Consider the following 20,655-nt stretch of genomic DNA (forward strand, 5'->3'; position numbering starts at 1 on the left):
TAGAACAAATGAAGGATATTTATCAACCTCCCTCACAAGAGACGTTTAGAATTATGCAGTTGTTATATTATGTTAATAGGCAAGCGGAACTATGTGAGTCAATATGTAGTAAATTCCCACTGGCCTCAGAGACTCTAAGGTCAGATTTATCAAGGGTCGAATTTCAAATTTAAAAAACTTTGAAATTTGAATTAAAAAAGAAATAGGGGGGAGAGAGTTACGAAACAGAGACAAATGGGCCTATCGGTGCCAGAATCACTGGGATTGGGATCGGAAGAGAGGGAAGAAAACACAGAGACGTTAAACATTATTAATCTCAGTGATCATGTCCTCTCTGATAGTCAAAAACTTGTTTTGAAGAGGGGTCTGTCTTTCTCTCCAAGTCATGATATAAATCCCTTTACCCTCTACAAAGATCTTTTCCTTTTCTGCCGGAAACTGTTACTTAAAAAATATTTTCATCAGGACAGTGCATCTGATGAGCAGAGTCTGGTCAATCCTCTAATGGCCATACCTGACCCAATGAATCCACATGATCTGACACATGTTAGCTCTAATCTTCTGACTGAGCAAATATCTTTTGAACAAGCTCTTACAGATTTGAATGACTTATTGATTGAACAAACTGATCCTGTGAGATCTTTGAAACCAAAGAGCAAATTTATGCCTCCTAGAAACATAAGTTCGGCAGTAATCACCTTTGGTGAATTGGTCATGAGAGATCTCATGAACATACCCAGTCAGGGCCATGATAACCTCAATAAAGTGGAGAAACTTGCCCTACAGGAAATAACATCCTGGGACGATATAATTGTAAAGCCTTCTGATAAAGGAGGTAATATAGTCCTGTGGCCTAGGGTCATGTACTTAACGGAAGCGTTAAAACAACTGAACGACACATCATGTTATCAAAAACTACCCAATGATCCAACTGCACGCTTCAGACTGACTTATAATAATCTAATTAAAGATGGTTTTCAAACAGGCCTCATCACTGCTAGCGAATCAAAGGCATTACAAAACAATTTTTCTGTTACCCCCACTTTCTACATGCTTCCCAAAATTCACAAAAACTTAAATAAACCTCCAGGTCGTCCGATTGTGTCTGGGAATGGCAATATATGTGAAAAAGCCAGCCAATATATTGATATGAAACTACGCAAATTTGTAGTCTCACTTCCCTCATACATTAAGGAAACTAGTGACCTTCTACGAAAATTGACAGAGGTCAAAGCTGATAGTGGTACATACCTGGTGGGCTGCGATGTAGAATCGTTATATTCCTCTATTTCCCACAAACAAGGCATAAGAGCCATACGATACTTTATGGAAACTGAGAGTGATTGGGACCAACAGTATATTGATTTTATGGCAGACTTGACAGAATTCTGCCTTAATCATAACTTCTTTGTCTTTAACGATAAATTTTATTTGCAAGTCAGAGGTGTTGCAATGGGTGCTGCCTTTGCTCCTACATATGCAAACCTGTTCATGGGATGGTGGGAGGCCAATTGGGTCTTTGGAGATCAGATGGCACAGTATACCCAGTTCATCTCATATTGGTTCCGCTATATCGATGACCTGGTATTCCTTTGGAATGGTACCAAGGAGTGTTTGAGTGATTTTTTGAGGTGTCTCAATACTAACAATCTTAATATTAAACTCACACACACTATTAGCGCGACAAGCCTCGATTTTTTGGATATCACCATTACCATTAAAGAGGACAGTACGATTGGCACCGATCTGTTCCGTAAAGCTACCGCAACTAATTCCATACTTCACTTTCAGAGTCATCATCCGATGGCAACTAAGAGAGGAATCCCTGTTGGTGAATTCCTCCGCCTACGTAGGAACTGTTCAGATCTACAACTCTTTAAGAGTAGAGCCATGGAATTAACAGAACGACTAACACAGAGGGGTTATTCACGGAATGTGATTCACAAAGCTTATTCTAGAGCACTTCAGACCCCCAGAAATACATTATTGGAGGCACGGCAGCGACAACCACATAACACTGAACAGCCCATTAGATTTATAGGGACCTATTGTAAACAATGGCCAGCTATTGACTCAGTATTGAGAAAACATTGGCATATACTACACACGGATCCAGTTCTAGCTTCAATGATGGGCCCTCGACCGCTGACTTGCTGTCGTCGGGCGCCCAATTTAAGAGATCGTTTGGTGAGAAGCCATTTCAGCAAACAACTACCAACCAAAATACATGGCACTGTAGCATGTGGTAAATGCAGGGCATGCAAATACATGCACAACCGTAGTTATGTTGTGGATAGGTTTGGCAAAAAGCACAGAATCACACATAATTTTACATGTAATACGGATAATATCATTTATATGTTAACCTGCCCCTGTAATAAAATATACATTGGCAAAACCAATAGAGCTTTCAAAAAAAGACTTATGGAGCATGTTCATAGTATTGAGAATGCGGTAGACCTTCTCAAAGCTGACAAGAAATTATCACCAGTCAGCCGACACTTTTTTGAACATCACGATCATTCCAGCATGGGCCTTAAAGCAATGGGTCTATTCAGAGTATCCCTGGGTATCAGAGGGGGGGACCTGGAAACAGCTCTCCTATCTAAAGAAAGCGAGTGGATTTTTCTCATGAATGCACTAAGTCCCTCTGGCCTAAATGCGAGTATTACAATGAACATGTTCATTTAAACTTAATATAAAGTCCCTTTGGCTCAGACATAAACATCGGAATGCATATATCCATTCAATTATCCATATGGAGTGCTATAATCATTCATAATATCACATAGTCACACTTATTATAAAATATCCTATTGATGTGGCTATCTGAGGATCTCTATGTCATGGTTATACATGGTTATAGGTTTACTAGCCATGATAAGAAAATAGTACCTATTTAGTACTCTCTTAGAAACAGGATTGTTACCATTCCAGCTCTTAAATGGTTAAACAACTAATGCATAGACTGTTTAAGCCCACTGGTTTTCAACCAATATGGGTTAATAAGCTTTATTGTAAACTGAGTGTCAAAAAACAACAAAAAAACATAGTACAATATGGATACATTTATGGCTGGGCGTCATTTTTGCAACATTGTTGCAATGATCCGACTGGTGCAGAAAGTTTAGCTACATAGGGATTCCCCTTCAGAGCAGCCTTACGGATGATAGCAGGGAGGAGACGGTATTGGCTGTCTGGCCTCCAACGTGACGTCCTGCAAGATGATTGGCCGGTTTGAATCTGTACCGGCTGATCCGTAGCTATATCTAGTAGTGCACCACCGGCCTCGCAATCGCCTTTGACAAAGCTCGCATTTGGCGAGTGAAACGCGCGTCAGGCGCACCTTTTAGTTTCAGTCAGGCAGGACGGGTTGATAGGGACTTTGTTTGTAAAACGGATCGGGAGGGGTGCTACAAGGGTGAAGGGGTTGGCTTTGGCATACGGATCCGCGGGTCTGGACTCTAACTCTATGTAGAAATTAAGCACCTATACAATACTGAATGGCTTCTTTCAGCGGGTGTTGAATCGGAGGGTGAAGGGGTTGGAAACGGCTTTTGAACTGTGGGCTAGAATTTATTATTAGTGCTAGAACTGATATTCATCAGCAAGGAAAGCTGGCTATTTGTCTAATCAAGCCCTCAGTCTATACCAATACCCATTAAGATCAACCGTCGCTGGGTTAAATGGATGCTTAGCACGATCAGTGATAACCCTCCTTTATCAGTCAATCAACGTCCTGTTTCTCGCTGGTTTTTTAATATTTTCTTTGATCTGGACATTTTAACACATATATATTAAAAGTTACGTTTTAATTTCAACACTTCTAAATGCTTCGGAGGTTACATATGGGAAGGTGCAACTGTGAGGGCCAGTTCTTTCTAATTTTCTCCCCCCTATTTCGTATATAATTGCTATTTGGCCTTGCACACCATATACTGTGATTGATGGTTGGTGCTCCCTAACACCATATACTTTTCTTTGAATTAAAAAAGACCAACTGAAATTTATAAAAAAAATCAAAGTTTTTTTTGCTGATGAATAGTCCGTATTTGTTAGATTTCTCTGAATTCGATTCGTACAAATGAAAGTAATAGCTCATTCGATCGAATTTGAATCAAAGTTTTTCCCAAAAAAACTTTGATTTCTCAAAGTTCTCCAATTGACTCCAAATAGGTTCTAGGAGGTCCCCCATAGACTAAAACAGCAATTCGTCAGTTTTTAGATGGTGAATGGTCGAAGTTGAATTTTTAAGAGACAGTAGATGGTAAATTTTGATATTCAAATTTTCTATTCGAATTGAATTTTCTATTTGAATTGAATTTGGACTATTCCCTATTTAAAACAATAAAAAAACATCCATATATGTTGAAATGGGAAAAAGATTTTAATACAACACTTAGGGGGAGATTTATCAAGGGTCGAATTTGAAAAACTTCAAAATTCAAATTCAAAAAGACCAATCGAAATTAAATCAAAGGTTTTTTTGGCCGAATAGGTCTGTTTTCGATCGAATTTGAATCATACGAATCAAAATAATAGCGCATTCGAATTATACGATTCAAAGTTTCCCCCCCCCAAAAAACTTTGATTTTTCAAAGGTTCTAGGAGGTCCCCCATATGCTTAAACAGCAATTCGGCAGGTTTTAGATGGCAAATGGTCGAAGTTGAATTTTTAAAGACACGGTACATGATAGATTTCAAAATTCCGATATTCGAATTTTCAAATTGTTTTCAAATTCAAATTGAATTTGGACTATTCCCTAGTCAAAGTAGACAAAAATAAGCTCAAAATTTGAATTTTTTTAATTCAAATTTTCACTTCGACCTTTGATAAATCTGCCCCTTACAATCAACAATGGTCCTGCTGCAGTTTAATGGCAAATCAGGGTAGTACATACTTATCTCTAGAATACTGCTTGTTAACTTTGGGAAGGATCCCATGGTTATGTTACTAGGAAAAAAGCCAAAACATCTTTCCAATGTAGCATATACATTGAATCAGTATATTCTTATGGCAGCTAGGCTGATTATCGCTAGTAATTGGGAAAAAAATAAACTTACCTTCGATGTCTTTGAAAGGTTATATAATTTATATAGCTACTAATGAGTAACTTAGCCATATGCTACAGAACGACATGGAGGCATATGATAAGATCTGGATGCCTTTATTGACCTAAGAGAAAGATGCTTTATTGTTTTCAGCACTATGCCTTTAAGAATCATGGGCTGAGAAACATTGAACATGTTGAGAGGTCCACAGTTGCATTTTACCCAACCGCCAATTAGGGTTTTTTTTTTGTGTATTATTGATTTGTATTGTTTGGTGATTGTAATTTTTTTTTGATGTCAGTCTTTGTATGTTTTTTTTTTTTTTTAAAAGATGAGTCAAAGCACTTTTTACGTATTTTTAAGTTGAATAATGGGATTTTTCAGTAAAAAATGATCCCGTTTTATTTGCTTTAACTGAGGAAATGTAGTCTTATTTAGTTTGACTCTTTGTCAAGCTAAGTATCTATTGCTTGAGCTAAACCTTCAGTGTGCTATGTTTATTATTGTCACTCTCATTTAGCACACTATACAAATTCTGTACTACAGTAGAACATTGATTTTATATCCTCAGGTTCTACTGTAATTACTAAAGATATACAACGTTTTATGTAGTGCTAAAATATTCCATAGCAGTTTATTATTAGAGATTGTACATCATTTACATCACCCCTTCCCCAGTAGAGCTTACAGACTAAGCTCTCTATCACATACACTAGAGCCAATTAACCTGCCTGTATGGTTTTAGAGTGTGCCAGAAAACCAGAGGTAACCCATGCAAGCATGACAGTAAATCATGTTCTTGACCATCTCTTTCCCCTCCACCTGTTTAGTGGGATCTAAAGATGCAGCATTTCCTAGAATCCCTTTTTTTTTATCTGAAACGGTGCATCTACTACAGTGGTTTCCAACCAGTAGCTCATGAGCAACATGATGCTCTCCAAGCCCCTGGATGTTACTCCCAGTAGCCTCAAAGCAGGTGCTTACTTATGAATTCCAAACTTACATAAAAACCAGGTGCACTGCCAAACAGAGCCTCAATGTAGGTTGACAATCCACATAGGGGCTACCAAATGGCCAATCACAGCACTTATTTGGCACCCCAAGAGCAATTTTCATGCTTGCTCTGCTCCCCAACTCCTTTTACTTCTGATTCTTGCTCACAGGATCAAAAGGTTGGGGATTCCTGCTCTACCATAATCCCGTAATAGTTATTTCAGTATGAAAAATAAATGAAAATCAAACAAATTAAACAGATTGTATCCAATTGCAACAAAAATAAATAACAAAAGATGAAGAGATCATCTGCTTGCACCCCCTTTGGGCTACTATATAGAAGATCTATGCTGTGGTGCCTGACCAGAATTTTTTTTTCCATCCCATATACCGGTAACCATTTTGACTCAACACCCAAGCAGCACCTTTCCACTAGGATATAAACGCACATTGCAAAAAGTGTCCCTGAATGCGGATTGGTTATTAACCTATTTTGGAGAACATTTAGCAACATTGCCTAAGCATTCTGCACCTTCATTATATCTTTTTTTTTTTTACTGGCTGCGAGCAAAAACATTTTTTGTAAGATTTTTACATTAATTTTTCATTAACCAAAACTTTTCTCTCATTCCTTTTTTAAATTCATCCAAACAATAAGATAAACATGTAATGGGCAAAGATGCACTTGCAGCTATTCACAGTTTGAGTCATGCCGTGTTGTTATGGCATAGCCTCAATGGTGTGGCACTAGTCCAATCTTACCATGTGCTGCTCATTCATAGACGTCTCTTTGTATTATATCCTGCTAAGTTGATTGCTGTAACCCTAGGCAGTACTAACTTTGCCAAGTTTTATTAAATACTTTCCTTTCTTGTTTGTTCCATTACTTTAAATGCCAGTGATGATTTTTTCCTATTCTATTTTGCATTGCATGCTTCATTAAGGTGCTGTGCTCCAGTCAAAAAGTCCTCCTCTTTTTTTCCATATGATTATTACTGGTTCTCCCATCTCAGTCAAGTTCCCATTGTGTGAAGCAAGTGACTACCTATTTTTTGGCAACACAGAAATAACAGCCATGAACGTAACTAGAGGGGGTGGGCCCTGGTGCAGCAAGGGAGTCCTGAGGGGGTGTGGGCCCAGGCCCAATCGCACCCTCTGCTCCCCCGGTAGTTCTGCCACTGCTTACAGCTACTCACTACATTTTTGGGAGTAGGTCATGTTGTTTTGGAGAAGTAGAGAGCTAAATTCCATGACAAGGTTGGTACTTGGGTAACTGAAGCTGATATTGCCCCAAATGCCTTTAAAGAAACACACGTATGCGTTTTAGGGAATTAAGTGTTTTTTTCTTTTTAAATGAGATAAACAAAGGCCAGTTGAGCTGTAGACCTTATGAAAAATGCAGCACTGGGGCAAAAAAGTAATGAGTAGGTGCATTGATAACTGTTATGGGTTGATCAATTCTAATTGGTCCATGACTAAAATTAAATTAATGAATGTGATCAAATCATTTCCAAAATTATTTCAGTAATTCATTTACGAAAAAATATTGAAATCACTGAATATGTTTAATGCATACTAGTTGCATAGAATTAATTTTTTTTTTTCATTAGGCACTCAATAAATTCATTATTTGGGCAGACCAAACAATGTAATTTTAGTAATCATAAAGATAAATTCTAAACCTTTGAAGGACCAAAAGCACAAGTGATGCATGAGGATCTCCAGTGAGAATACTGCCTGTTTTCTAACACGTGACTCTCTGTTCTTGGTTTAGTACAATTATGGCCAAAGGCATTAAACTTATTTTTGTTAGTTCTGAGCCCAAACCCAGCTCTACATCTGACATTCTGAAGATTTATTAAGGCTCTTACAGACGAGCGTTTGAAGCTGCGTTCCTCTGCATTCAGGTTTTATGCGTTCAGCCACAGGGGAGCGCAGGAGTAGACGCATTCAGTTTTTTTCAATGGGGCTATACTCACACAGGTGCATGTAGGCGCCGAATGCAGGTTGAGACGCAACATGCTGCATTTATCCTGCGTTCGGTGCCTAGATGCACCTGTGTGAGTACAGCCCCATTGAATGCATCTACTCCTGCGCTTCCCTGCGGCTGAACACATAAAACCGGAACACAGAAGAGCGCAGCTTCAAACGCTCGTCTGTAAGAGCCCTTACAGTTTAATATTGAGAAGCAAAATTGCACAGTAATCTCAATGTGCCAGATAACAAAAAGATGACTGATGAATCTTGAATAGTATTGAGCCCCATCTGAGACTATTCTTGGATCTGCAAATAGCTTTGGGATGTCTATTTTAGAAATTGAGAGCATGCAAGAAAGTCCTTGTACATATTCCTTCCCTCAAAGCTCTTCTATTGTGCCACTACTAATGCATAATAAATATAAAACTCAAAGGTGGAACATAAATTATCTTGGAATAGGTAGGCTGCGCACTGAAAATTTTTCAATAAAACCGCCTTTAATGTTTGCAAATATTTGCATGGCAGTACAGCAACATTGTGCAACGTTTCGAGTGGCACTCTACTCTTTATCAAGCATAAAAAACTACAATACACATGACCTTAAATAGCCTGAGGTGCAATGCCCCCTAGTGTTGTCACATATTATTACACAATATAACAATGTTTCATTTCAAACATGGGTTTTGGATACAATCTTTTGTCAAATACATACACAATGTGTCCATAACAGAAAAACATCTGGATTATGACAAAGTCCTTTCGAAACCCGCTCCCGGGTCGACAGAACAACACTGCTGGGGTTTGCCAACTTTAGAACTTTTTAAAGCACTGTGCATATGAAAAAGTATATATGGGTGGACCAATAATGCTGTGGACGGTTTACATCCCCTTTGAGAAATATACATTACTGGGTATCTTTTGTAAGAGGTGCTTGTGAGTTTAGGTAGGGTGTGTGTCTGAATACCTGAAATACATAGTTTTTTTTACTTGATCCTAAATATTTGCACATAAAGATTAGTGATATCCAAGGTCATTTCACAAATCATAACATTAATTGTTAGTGGATGACACTGCTTCTATAAGCTTTACTAAAAGAAAGAATGAACCCTTTGTTAAAGCCTTCACCAATTCTGTTTGCAGTGCTCGCAACTGTCTGATCAAATATTGGTATTTGTTGCCTCAACTATATCTTGACAGTGCCATTGATGAAGTTTATTCTGCTTTAACACATAACCATCTTTAAAGCCAATGAAAACAAAATAGTTGACTCATCAGATGCAGTTAGGTGACTCAGCCATAGAATGGAAAGATTGTGGGCGTAAAGTTAAATATGTATACATGTGAAATTAAATATAAATGCAATGTAGATTGGTAGATTAGAAGAAGTAATGAACACCATCATAGGAACTTTATGTAGGTCAGCAAAGGTTGATTAAAAAATATCAGTTTTGTATCAGACTTGTATTCTAATTAGTAACCAGCAAGCAAAAGTAAAGCTGCATACATATTTTAACTGAAGCTAAACAAAGACATTGGGCAGAAATGTTGAACATTTATGGTTTTGGATTGTGTATCAGCACAAGGCCGCCACAGCAAGAAGGATCTGTGCCTCTGAAGATGCCCCTAGTAGCTCCCCATCTTCTTTCTGCTGTTCAAAGCTCTTGCTCTTTCTGCTTGATGGTTTGTGACAACCCTTAAATGAATTGTACCGTGTAAAAATAAAAACTGGGTAAATAGATAGGCTGTGCAAAATAAAAAATGTTTCTAATATACTTAGTTAGGCAAAAATGTAATGTATAAAGGCTGGAGTGAACAGATGTCTAATAAAAGTGATCCTTGTTACAGTAAGTATAAAAGAGTTACAACCTTTTAAACTGTGAAAGTTGCGAAATGTTGCACCTTAAAGGAGAAGGAAAGGTCTTTTAACTTTGGGAGTGCCAAAACGTAGGCACCCCAAGTGATCGCATTTACTTACCGGAAACCCAGCCAGTGCACCTATCAAGAGAAAACTGCACTGGCTCACGGTTTCTTCATTTTTCACGTACCTGCGCATGTGCAGTAGCTCAAAAAGCCAAACTTTAATAAAAAAGTAGACTATTTCATTCTACTGCGCATGCGTCTCCTCCGGGAAATTTTATATAAGAAGTTGGAAGACAATCGCTCAGTGGTGCTCACTGGAAGAATCCTGGGCAGGTGCAGTTTTCTCCTGATAAGAACACCGGCCCAGCGTTTCATGTAAGTACATGCAATGACTTGGGGGTGCCCTACTTTTGCTACCCCCAAGTTAAAAACCTTTCCTTCTCCTTTAAAGCATATTAGGAAAATATGATTGGAAAAATAGAGTACAAAATAAAGAAAACGACATGGTTGAGTATGAGTTAACAAGTAAAAGATTAGTGGTTGTGTCACCAGGTTTATCACTAATCCATGTTATTAGTGATTGGTGAATTTATTCGCAGTGAATTCCCGCGATTCACCGCTGGCGAATAAAAAAATGGACACCGGCGCCGTTTCGTGACTTTTTCGCTGTTTCGCGAATTTCGCTAATTTTTCGGCGAAACGAAACTCCCCAAATTCGCCCATCACTACATGTAATCTAGTAGTTGGAAAACTAGAGCCTTAGATAACTGGTATACAAGCCAGTCAACTCAGATATTATTCTATATTGACATTCTTTTTTCTTTTCATGCTGCCATTTTCTTCATTACTCCCAAGAATCTATAATCTGTAGTATGTGTTGGATGTCACAGAGGCTTCCTGACTTCGGAGTGCTGCTAATTTGTCCAAACAAATTGCTATTTTTAGTGATTGTACAAATATAAATTTGTTTTAGCTGGTAAATAGTACTAGTTTGTCAAGTTATTATTTATATAAGAAATCTTACCAACAAAGAACGAGTGTGGAGGCCTACTCTAATTTACATATGTAACCATTTTCCTGATTGTATTGGCATGTTTCAGTGAATTCTGTATTTATTTCTTTGGTGCAAGTAAAGACATTTGAAAAAAAAAAAATCTTACGAAAGGTCCTGATATAGAGAGAGAGAGAGAGAGAGAGAGAGAGAGAGAGAGAGAGAGAGAGAGAGAGAGAGAGAGAGTAATGTAATTATTTGCCTTTAATTGACTCTATGGCAGATGGCCTCACTATTATTTGTAGCTTCCTGGATATTGGGTTTCCAGTTAAGCGATCTAATATCTGTAAAATGTATCAAACAGATGTGTTAATAGTCTGAGTTGCCTAACAGAAATCAGTTAATTTCCAAAATCATTTATATTTTTGGTCTCACTATTTGTATGGTGGGCAACAAGACTTGTAGCAACGCACAACATTTAGAGGTCTATTTATCAAAGGTCGTATTTTAGTAGTTTGACAGATTTTTGAACAACTGACCTCAAAACTCTAAAACTACAAATGTCATGGAATTTATGAAAAGATTGGATTAAAAAAAGTACAATGGAAAATAAATAATGCTTTAAAAAATATGAATACCTTGAAAACCTGTGAAAATGTGAGTTTTTCAGACAATTCCTAGCAGAAAAAAAAGTCTGAATTGATTTAAAAAGTTTGGCAACAGAAGACCACAACCTGTTAAAGTTACCTGTCCTGGCACATCAGAATGCCAACACTCCCTCTTGCCTTTTCCATTTCCTAAACAACAGATTGATAAACCCTTGATATACCCTTTCTGCTCACTGTAAGCAGCTCATCATATACATGGCTTTTGCACAGGACTAAGCCCCTTTGTGACCTTTCTTTCAGACATAAGAAAGTTCTAGTTCAGATGATGAAGTTGCTACTATATGTTCAGACTGCAGTTGTAAACAAAAGTAGGCAGAAGTAGGACAACCAGAAATGGCAACTCCTACACAGCCATGAACAGTATTGGAGTCAGAACCGCAACAAAACAGTGAAAGTAGATGTTTATTCCAACTCATTGTTTTTATTTCAGTGTTATTTCAGTACAGACTCTGTAAACTGTGGGGGAGGGGGGACGTTTATATGTGTATTCTACAGTATTTGTGGAAATGAGCAAGATGCACACGTTTTGGTTCTTCAACATTTCAGAGACTTCTGTGTTCTTCCTAAGTGGCAATCCAAAGCAATGGACCTAGTGCTTTGATGTAGCGAGGAGGTGAGGGTCAAATGAACGTGTTGTATTCTGGGCTCTCTGAACAACTATAAATATTTAGTTAAAAGTTAAAACTATCACTAGGTGGGTGTCAGAGAGAGTGAGAGAGTGAGAGAATAAAGGTGAGGAGAGTAAAACACCTATACCGAACACTGAGAAAGTGGGACAAATAAGGGCCGCATTAAAATTTCAGCAGGTTCAGGGCAAAGATCTCATTGGTGCCCCTCACTGCTGCCCCAAGAAATTTGTAATAGGACTACCTTCAAAATAAATTAAACCAATTAAGAGATAAAATAAAGGAATATTCTGAATTAGACATGAAGTCCAGGCATGTTGTTGTCCAACAACAATGGTCCAAGATAAACCATAATTGAATTTCTTTAAATGGTCCTGACCCAAATATAGCTGTAGGCTAGCATTTTGTTACACTTCCCCTATATTGTATACCTATACACTGAATAAGTTAAAAAGTTCTGATGGCAACACCAGCCATAAATTAGCCTGTCATTTGATGCACTAATGCTTATTTCCGCTTACATATGCAACCTATACTTAAATGCTTAAATACTGCATTACAAAAGCAGGTCAGAGGCTTTTAATATAACTATCCCAAATCTAATGTAGGTACAGTAATGTATCTTTCATATTTAAATTCCACGCAGTTTACACAACAATGCATGGTTTTATTGTTACTGCTACAACTATACCTCCCACTTTCTCTAAAGAGAGGGATTAGAAGACAATAGGTGGGCTATATTAGATAATAAGGAAGGCTTTGACCAGAAAGTGACAATTTCGGTAAACCAGTCACTGCTAATTGAGTCAGTAACATCTTTAGATCAGGTGAGTGGGAAGGAAATAAATAAAACTACTTTCCATTAGGTAAATAAGTAAGGGGAACTACAAAAAACCCATAAGATGTTTCTGTTAGCTATGCTCAAAAACAAAAACTGCCAAGTCAATACATAATTATAGGGTTGAATAAAAGGACATGGATCTATTTATTTCAACCACCCACAAACATATAAAAAATAAATAAATTTACTAAAAAAATAAATATATATATAGATAGATAGATAGATAGATATATTGTGAGCAGGATCAGATGAACAGACAGTTCTTTAACAGGGCAAAGTCCATTTATTGTTCATATATACAGACTCTGTGAGCAAAAGCATAAACAAAAATAAAATAAAACAAAATCCTGGCCACACTTAGGCTCTAACTAATACACAGGGTATTTTCCCTCTCTACTATCAGTCCCCTACTGGGATTCCCGGCCAAACACAAACGTATAACTCCACAGAGTCACAGTACATTTCCAAGGTCCTTTTTCCTTTGGGGCAAACAAATCGCGAATCTCCCAACATAAATCTACCATAAAATCTGGCAATTTGGCACTACCACTTTCCAGGCACTTTAGAGAACAGGGACACACTAGTGACCAGTTACGGTTTATGGTACTGGAAATTATACCTCCGTTGAAAAGAGGAGGTGATTGGGAATTAAAATTAAAGCAGAGAGAAGTGTGGTGGATAAACAAATGAAATACACTTCACCCTCATGGCCTCAATAAAGATTACGATCTGTATTTATTTTTATAAGGAACTCTATTGTGCTCAAAGTCATTGTAATGACATTATTTATATTTTATCTTATTCAGGTTATGGGGTGGAAACCCTGCATTGAGTATAGAAGAATACATAATATGTCACTTCCTTTTTTGGACTTTAAATATCACTATGGACGCGGACTATATCCTTATACCATTGTTTCACATGGCTTGAGAAAGGGCCCCATTGGCTCGAAACGTCGCCGGGATGAATGTGCACATTTATGATAACGTAATTTTTACTCTTTAATACAAAGTTTGAATAATAACTGCGTGTGCTGTCGATCATTTCTATTTGAGAATAATATGGAGGACTAACCTGGAACCCCAAGGGACGTGCACCGCAGTGCAAGTGCTTTAAACGTGAGTGCTGTTACCAACCCCTTTTTACACATTTTTATATATATATATATATATTTTTTGTTTTTTGTTTTTTTTCAAAGTCCCTTACAAATATATGAAAAAATTGTAGGTGTTATTTACTTATAGGTGCTACATTTCATAAGCTAGCTATATCAACTAACCAGCATGTTACCAATTTTTTTAGCTTTTTCTACTCCATTAGAAAGGGGATAGCAACACTGGGGATGATTGGCCAGCTGAAACCAGGCAAATCCAGGATGGCACTACCATACTGGGAGCAGTAGACATGCAGTCAAACGCTTAAAGACCACAAATTACTACAGCTAGAAATATATGAATGAAACATTACTGTTTCCTGAATTATCTGGGATATCTGAGATGATCATGGGACATTATACCTGCAGTTCCATGTAAAATAACAGCACAGTACAATACATCCCAAGTCTGGATTTGCAGTAATCCTAAAGATAGTAACTGCTCACCTCCTTATTTGTTTTTCAGGTTGTTGAAACTGTACTCTTATGCTAACCAAGTTCTTGCTTCCTCAGAATATGTAGGGATTATCTCCTTTCTTTCTTTTTGTTCCAAAAAAAAGGATTAGATTAACAGTCATAGATATTTCCCCCCATGTTTAAAGGAAAGTTCCACTTAGCGAATCATCTATGCTCAAAACCAGAAAAATAGTTACAGTAATTAACAGAGGTTGATAAAAATGAAATCATACTGTATGTCTTTATGACTAAGGACTTTGTGGGCAGATTATAGTGACTCAGATGTAAAATTCCTCAACTCAACTTAAAATTATTGAATGTAACTATAAACAGGCATGGTATTAATTATCTGGAAACCTGATATACATAATTGCCATTTACCATAATTTCAAATATATGCAAATAATACTTGTATAGTACTTTTACTCAACTGTGTTTTCCTCTGTAAAAAGCATTGTGGGGATAGTGTACAAAGACCCTTGGAGCTCATTCAGGGAGCACATCTGTCTGGGTTAAAAAATCAAGCTCTTGATGCTGAACATCTAAATGATGCACAAGTTAAGGACCAGGTAGGTGACAGTGAAGGGGGTAGGGATGGAGAAATGCCTATTGCCTCCCCCACCTGGTCATGAATGGATTACTGAATGCAAGCAATGCTGTATTCAATCATATATTTCTCCCCTCCTAAAGTGACCCAAGGTATTGTTATGTTAATTCAGTGTTTTGATGGCAAAACAGCCCTATTTTTTATATCTAACTTTTATTCTAGCCTGAAGGCAAGGCCATTGTGAAAACCATAGGCAGCAAAGATGTCCTTATCTCTACAAAATTGGCATCCCACAATTTTAATGGTCCTAAGACCCATCATATGGCACACAGAATGATGAAACATTAATATGGAACCTGAAGTCTTGCAAGTGTGTTTGCTCTTTTTTTTTTTTTAAATGTAATGAGGGTATCACAAGCAAAATACGTCTTTACAATTCATGTTAAAATTAGCTGAAAATGTATATCATCTTCCTTTACTTTCTATGTATTAGTGGGTAAAAGAACACAGTGGTAGCACTGCTGAGGTCCTAGATGGGATTACAGCTAGATACAGTTTGTATTTCCCTCCCGTCCTTGTTTGCCTTTTCTCTGGCTAATTTGGTTTCTTTCCACACATCAAACCATACAGCAGGATAATTGACTTCTAAGAAAACTGACCAGGATAATTGACTTCTAAGAAAACTGACCATAGTGAATGTGATAGGGAAGAAATTATATACTGTGAATCTGAAATTAAGCCTATTTTGAGACAAACCAATGTCATTTATTTTTGGAACTTTATGAAGAGTTTGCAATATTTAGGAATTGAAAAAAAAAAAAAAAAAAAAATATATATATATATATATATATATATATATATATATATATATATATATATATATATATATATATATATATATATATATATATATATATAAAAATTCTCTACCATTGACTTCTACATGACACAACAGGTTTTAACTGGAGTATTTTCGGATTCAGGCTTTTTGCAGCTTCGGGCATAATAAATCTGGTTTTTTAAATCTAGTTTTTGTGAAACTACCCTCAAAAAACTTGAATTTTTAATAAATCTTGAATTTTTAGAGTTATAGAGGAATCAAAAAACAACAATTTTGAAAAAAATCCAAATGTTAGTAAATTGACCCCATGGGACATGTTTTTGAGGTTTTTAAAACTATGATTAAAGTCTATTTCTCTGAGACCACAAATGGCATGAAAAGTTATTTAAAAAATTCGAATATAAAAGAAACTAAAAAAAAAAAAGACAGATCTTCGGTCTTCATTGGATCCTCTTCTTTTCCTTTGGCAATTGACAGATTTTGTGGCCATGTGCAGTTCTTACTAATATGGACAGCTCCAACTGTGCATGCTCCAAATACGACAGTTCCCTACAGAAGATCGAAGATACAGAAGATGGCGTCCATGAGCTCCGCTGCGATACTCTGTATAAATAAGTGAGCTTACTGTTCAGGGACATTTTATGGAATAATGAACTATGTGGGGAGGAAGCAGGGAGGGGGGACTATTTAGGGTAGTAGATGGGGCTTTTCTTATTGGTGGTTTAGTTCTCCATTGAGTTCCACAAAGGAGTCTAACGGGATTATTTAGTAAAACTGGATTTATCTAATTCTTTTTATGAAAACAAAGTCTACCATTAAATTCTACATGACCTCAACAGGTTTGAGATGGAGTATTTTATTATTTTTATCAGCCTTGGGGTATAATAAATCTTTAAAAAATTTACTTTTCCCTTTTTTTTTGAGGTTTAATAAATGGGCCCCAGATGTAATAGATCTCCCTGAGTGGTAAAGCAGTCCTGGAATCCATAGGTATATGGACAACAAAGAAGATGTTCTGTTGTGTGAGTGTGACCATATCAAGTTGCACTGTGTCTGAGTGGTACTTGGACTAGTAAGATGAGGTGTAATGTTGCAAAACTGTGGGTGCTACTGTATTTTTCCATGCAGTAACTTTTGATCATGATCCTAATAGTTACTTTTCATCTGTATAAGACGCCAAGCATCCCAGTTATAGGGATAAATTCACAACAAATAATAAAACACCTCTTATTTATACTAAGGGCCTACAAGTAAGTTTAAGAAAACAAAATATATTAATCCATACTTTCTGAAAAGTCATCAGACAGAAGAAAGATCCTGCTACAATTGCATATAGATAAAAAAGATGTATAAATATATTAGTAATATATAGTAAGTAATATACAGTACTTATACTAAAATGTATGTAGGATTCTGTACCTATATTTTAATATGTACAGTATAGCAAGGGATATGCAAATACTTCTGTCTGAGATGGCTAAAGTTGCAGTGATTTTATAGTGGAGCGCTTGTTAGCTCCTTTTAGCTCCCATAATAACACTAAGATGGGTGCATTACCATGATATAGGTGGTCAAGAGATTTATTTTTTTATTGTTCTGAAGAAGACATTGCTGCTCATCATTATGTTTTGAATTTGTATTGATAATTTCAGACAATAGTTGTTGGATGTTGCACCCAGTGGACTTAAAGCATGTGCTTATTTTTTGATTTCTGGAAAGTTTTGGTTGAATAAAAACATGATGTACGTCAAAACAGAGCCACTTATAGGATGACACAAAGGCTACCAAATAGCCAATCACATCCCTTATTTGGCACCCTCCAGGAACTTTTATCATGCTTGTATTTCTCCCTAAATCTTTCTACATTGGACTGTAGCTCCTGAAGAAGAAAGGTGAGGACCCCTGCCCAACAGAATATTATAACAATACATTGCAAATTACGTCAGGGGGGGGAGCAGTGCCCAGAACAGGAATCCTCAGTTGCTAGTTAGTGTTATGTCTAATTTTATATTGAGTTGTTCTAGTTCTAGTAATATGTGGATGAAAACCAAATTAACAAAGCAACGCACCTAAGTACCAGCAATGTTTCTGGATAAGGTTAGTCCATCTGAATGTACTTTAAATTGCTGAAAAGAATTTCAGTCTGAAACTTGGATTAAATGGTTAGGAGTTTGTTTACTAATACCTTTTACATAATAAATTGATGTGGCCAATATGTACAATTACACATATAAAGAGTAATCAGTTACTGCAGGATATTTGATGGTCTCGCTTTGTATATAACCATTTGTGCTAAGGATGACCAGTACTGGGGGTAAGGGTGTCCCCTGAAGGGATTAAGCATTATTACAGTGGAAACTTTATTCATTCCGCATAAAAATATCAAAATATCATCTGTAAACAGATGTGCAAACTTAGGAAGAGCAACTGTGCATATCATTCATAATATTGCTGGTCTTCCAGTCCACTGAGCACACATTTGATCTGTCAGTTGATGAGGAAGTACTGGATTATGAGCAAAACATTTGAAAAATAGCATAATGTTAAAATTACTTCAGCGTTGCCTTATAATCAAAATAATGTCATGTGTGTGTGCATTGTTTGAAATTGCCAGTCATCAGTGGAAGAGGAAGACAGAGGACAGATCTGGTTCAGAAATTTGGCCAATTTAGACCATATTAAATGATGGAATATGAAAGTAAAATAGCTTTGGGCCTGGTTATTAACACACCATCCTGTGATCCTGTTGACCTATCCAAATCTGTCCAAAGTATCTTGTGGGTGATTAGTACACTGGCAGATGAGAAAGATGAACAGAAACAACAGCAGTTTTGGTCAGGTTGTCAGATGAAATGAACATTAACATCAGAATGGGGCCATGAATATTTACTAGTGCCCTGGCCCCTTATACCTCTGATGATTAAACTTGAGTCAATACAAGGAATACAGACGTACAATTCCATTATTTTTGTTTATTGTCCTCTACTATTGTGAACATTTTGGTATGGGACCTGTTATCCAGAATGCTCAGGACCTGGGGTTTTCCTGATAAGGGATCTTTCTGTAATTTGGATCACCATACTTTGAGTCTACAAAAAATATAAAATAAACCCAATAATATTGTTTCGTCTACAAAAAATATAAAATAAACCCAATAATATTGTTTCGCCTCTGATTTATTTTCCATAATCCCTCCTGACCATCTTGGGGGAGCATATTTCCACCTTACAAAGAAGCAACAGTGCTTTGTATTCAATATTTGCATTTGTGCCATGCCTTTTAAAAAAGTACAAGATTTTACTGTCTGCACATGTGTATATATGTGATCAGTGTTAGGAGAAAGGTATGGGAACAGCCAATGATGTAACTCAATAATATGCATTAGGGAAACAAATGTAGGCTATAGGGAGTGAACCTAAATGCATGAGGACTGCTGTGTGTTTCATATAGTCCTATTACATGTGGCATTGAAATGTGTAGGCTTTCTGTGACTTTAAAAAGTAACGTACTGTGAGCAATAGCTGGTAAGTTTAATTTTATGAAATAAAGCAACATTTCCTCTCAGTATCAGATGTCACACACTCAACCCTAGAAGACATTTATTGTGGAAAGAGAAAGGTCGACTGACTAATAAGTCAGACAAAGCCTAATATAATGTAATTTGCTACTCCATTTTCCTGTTGGTGCCCCACAAACCACAAACTACAAAGCATACTTCTCAAACCTGTACCTTGAAACTCATTGCATGATAAAAGAAACGGGCTTGAAAATATTATCGCGACCCAATTTGTCTGTGACATAATTTTTAATGCATTTATTGTAAAACGGAAGCTATTTCACACAAAAAACCATATTCTTATATGCAATGAGAATAATATGTATTAAAGTACCTTTTTGCATACAGCTTGCATTATGATTAGTTTAAGTAATCCAGAAAAAATATTTTGATAATATAATTCTGCTTGTTGTAGTAATATGCATGCCATTGTAGTTAGATGCAATCCTTATGTCGATTGAATACTATTATTTAAAATGCTAAAAGAAGATGACTTACATTTTTGCCAGTGCATGTTCTGTGATAGAAGGTTGCAGTTTCTCTTCTTAGAAGAAGACAGTTTGACTGTTTGAAGTCTCACAGTTAGAGAGTTTTTCACCTTTGATGGGAGTGTGACAAGTAAATGAGAGGATGTTTCCTTCAGGTTTTATAAGCTCCAAGTGCCCAATACGTAGATGACATCATCACCTATTCTGACCACAAGAAGCCTAGCGAAGCAAAACTCAGGCACATACAAGTGTGCATCTCAATGTGAACTCAATGTAGTGATTATATCTTTATCTCTAATGCTAGCTACAGATATACATACTAATGACATATTGCCTGTATATACTTACTGTATATATACCCTAAATAGTATTTAAAGTCAAATTCCATTTATTTAATGATTCAGTATCGACAAGACTCTGAGATTGTTTGTTACTTACCAATTAGAAAGAGTGTTGGGCAGTGAATAAAAATACAATTTATGTAAACTGAATAATGGATTTTAAATATATGTAAACTGCAGAACTCATTTCAAATTACCTCTGTTCATTCTTGTTTTTTTTAAATATTGTTTTGTCTTTTTCATAAGAAGAGACCCGGTCCCTAGG

General features: G+C 36.6%; 1 protein-coding gene across 2 annotated transcripts in view; it reads right to left on the reverse strand.

Moving 5' to 3' along the window:
- Positions 1 to 20,451, reverse strand: part of pou2af1.L (POU class 2 homeobox associating factor 1 L homeolog) — a 46,539-nt gene extending 26,088 nt beyond the window's left edge. Inside the window, exon 1 of one of the 2 annotated variants that reach the window (XM_041568561.1) lies at positions 20,060 to 20,451. In XM_041568561.1, the coding sequence (XP_041424495.1) occupies positions 20,060 to 20,075 (16 nt within the window). In that variant the 5' untranslated portion in view covers positions 20,076 to 20,451. The remainder of the gene's footprint in view (positions 1 to 20,059) is intronic. The other variant, XM_041568559.1, reaches the window with a different exon arrangement.
- Between the last annotated feature and the right edge of the window lie 204 nt (positions 20,452 to 20,655).

This window comes from Xenopus laevis, chromosome 7L (assembly GCF_017654675.1).
Source record: "Xenopus laevis strain J_2021 chromosome 7L, Xenopus_laevis_v10.1, whole genome shotgun sequence".
NCBI classification, from domain to species: Eukaryota; Metazoa; Chordata; class Amphibia; order Anura; family Pipidae; genus Xenopus; species Xenopus laevis.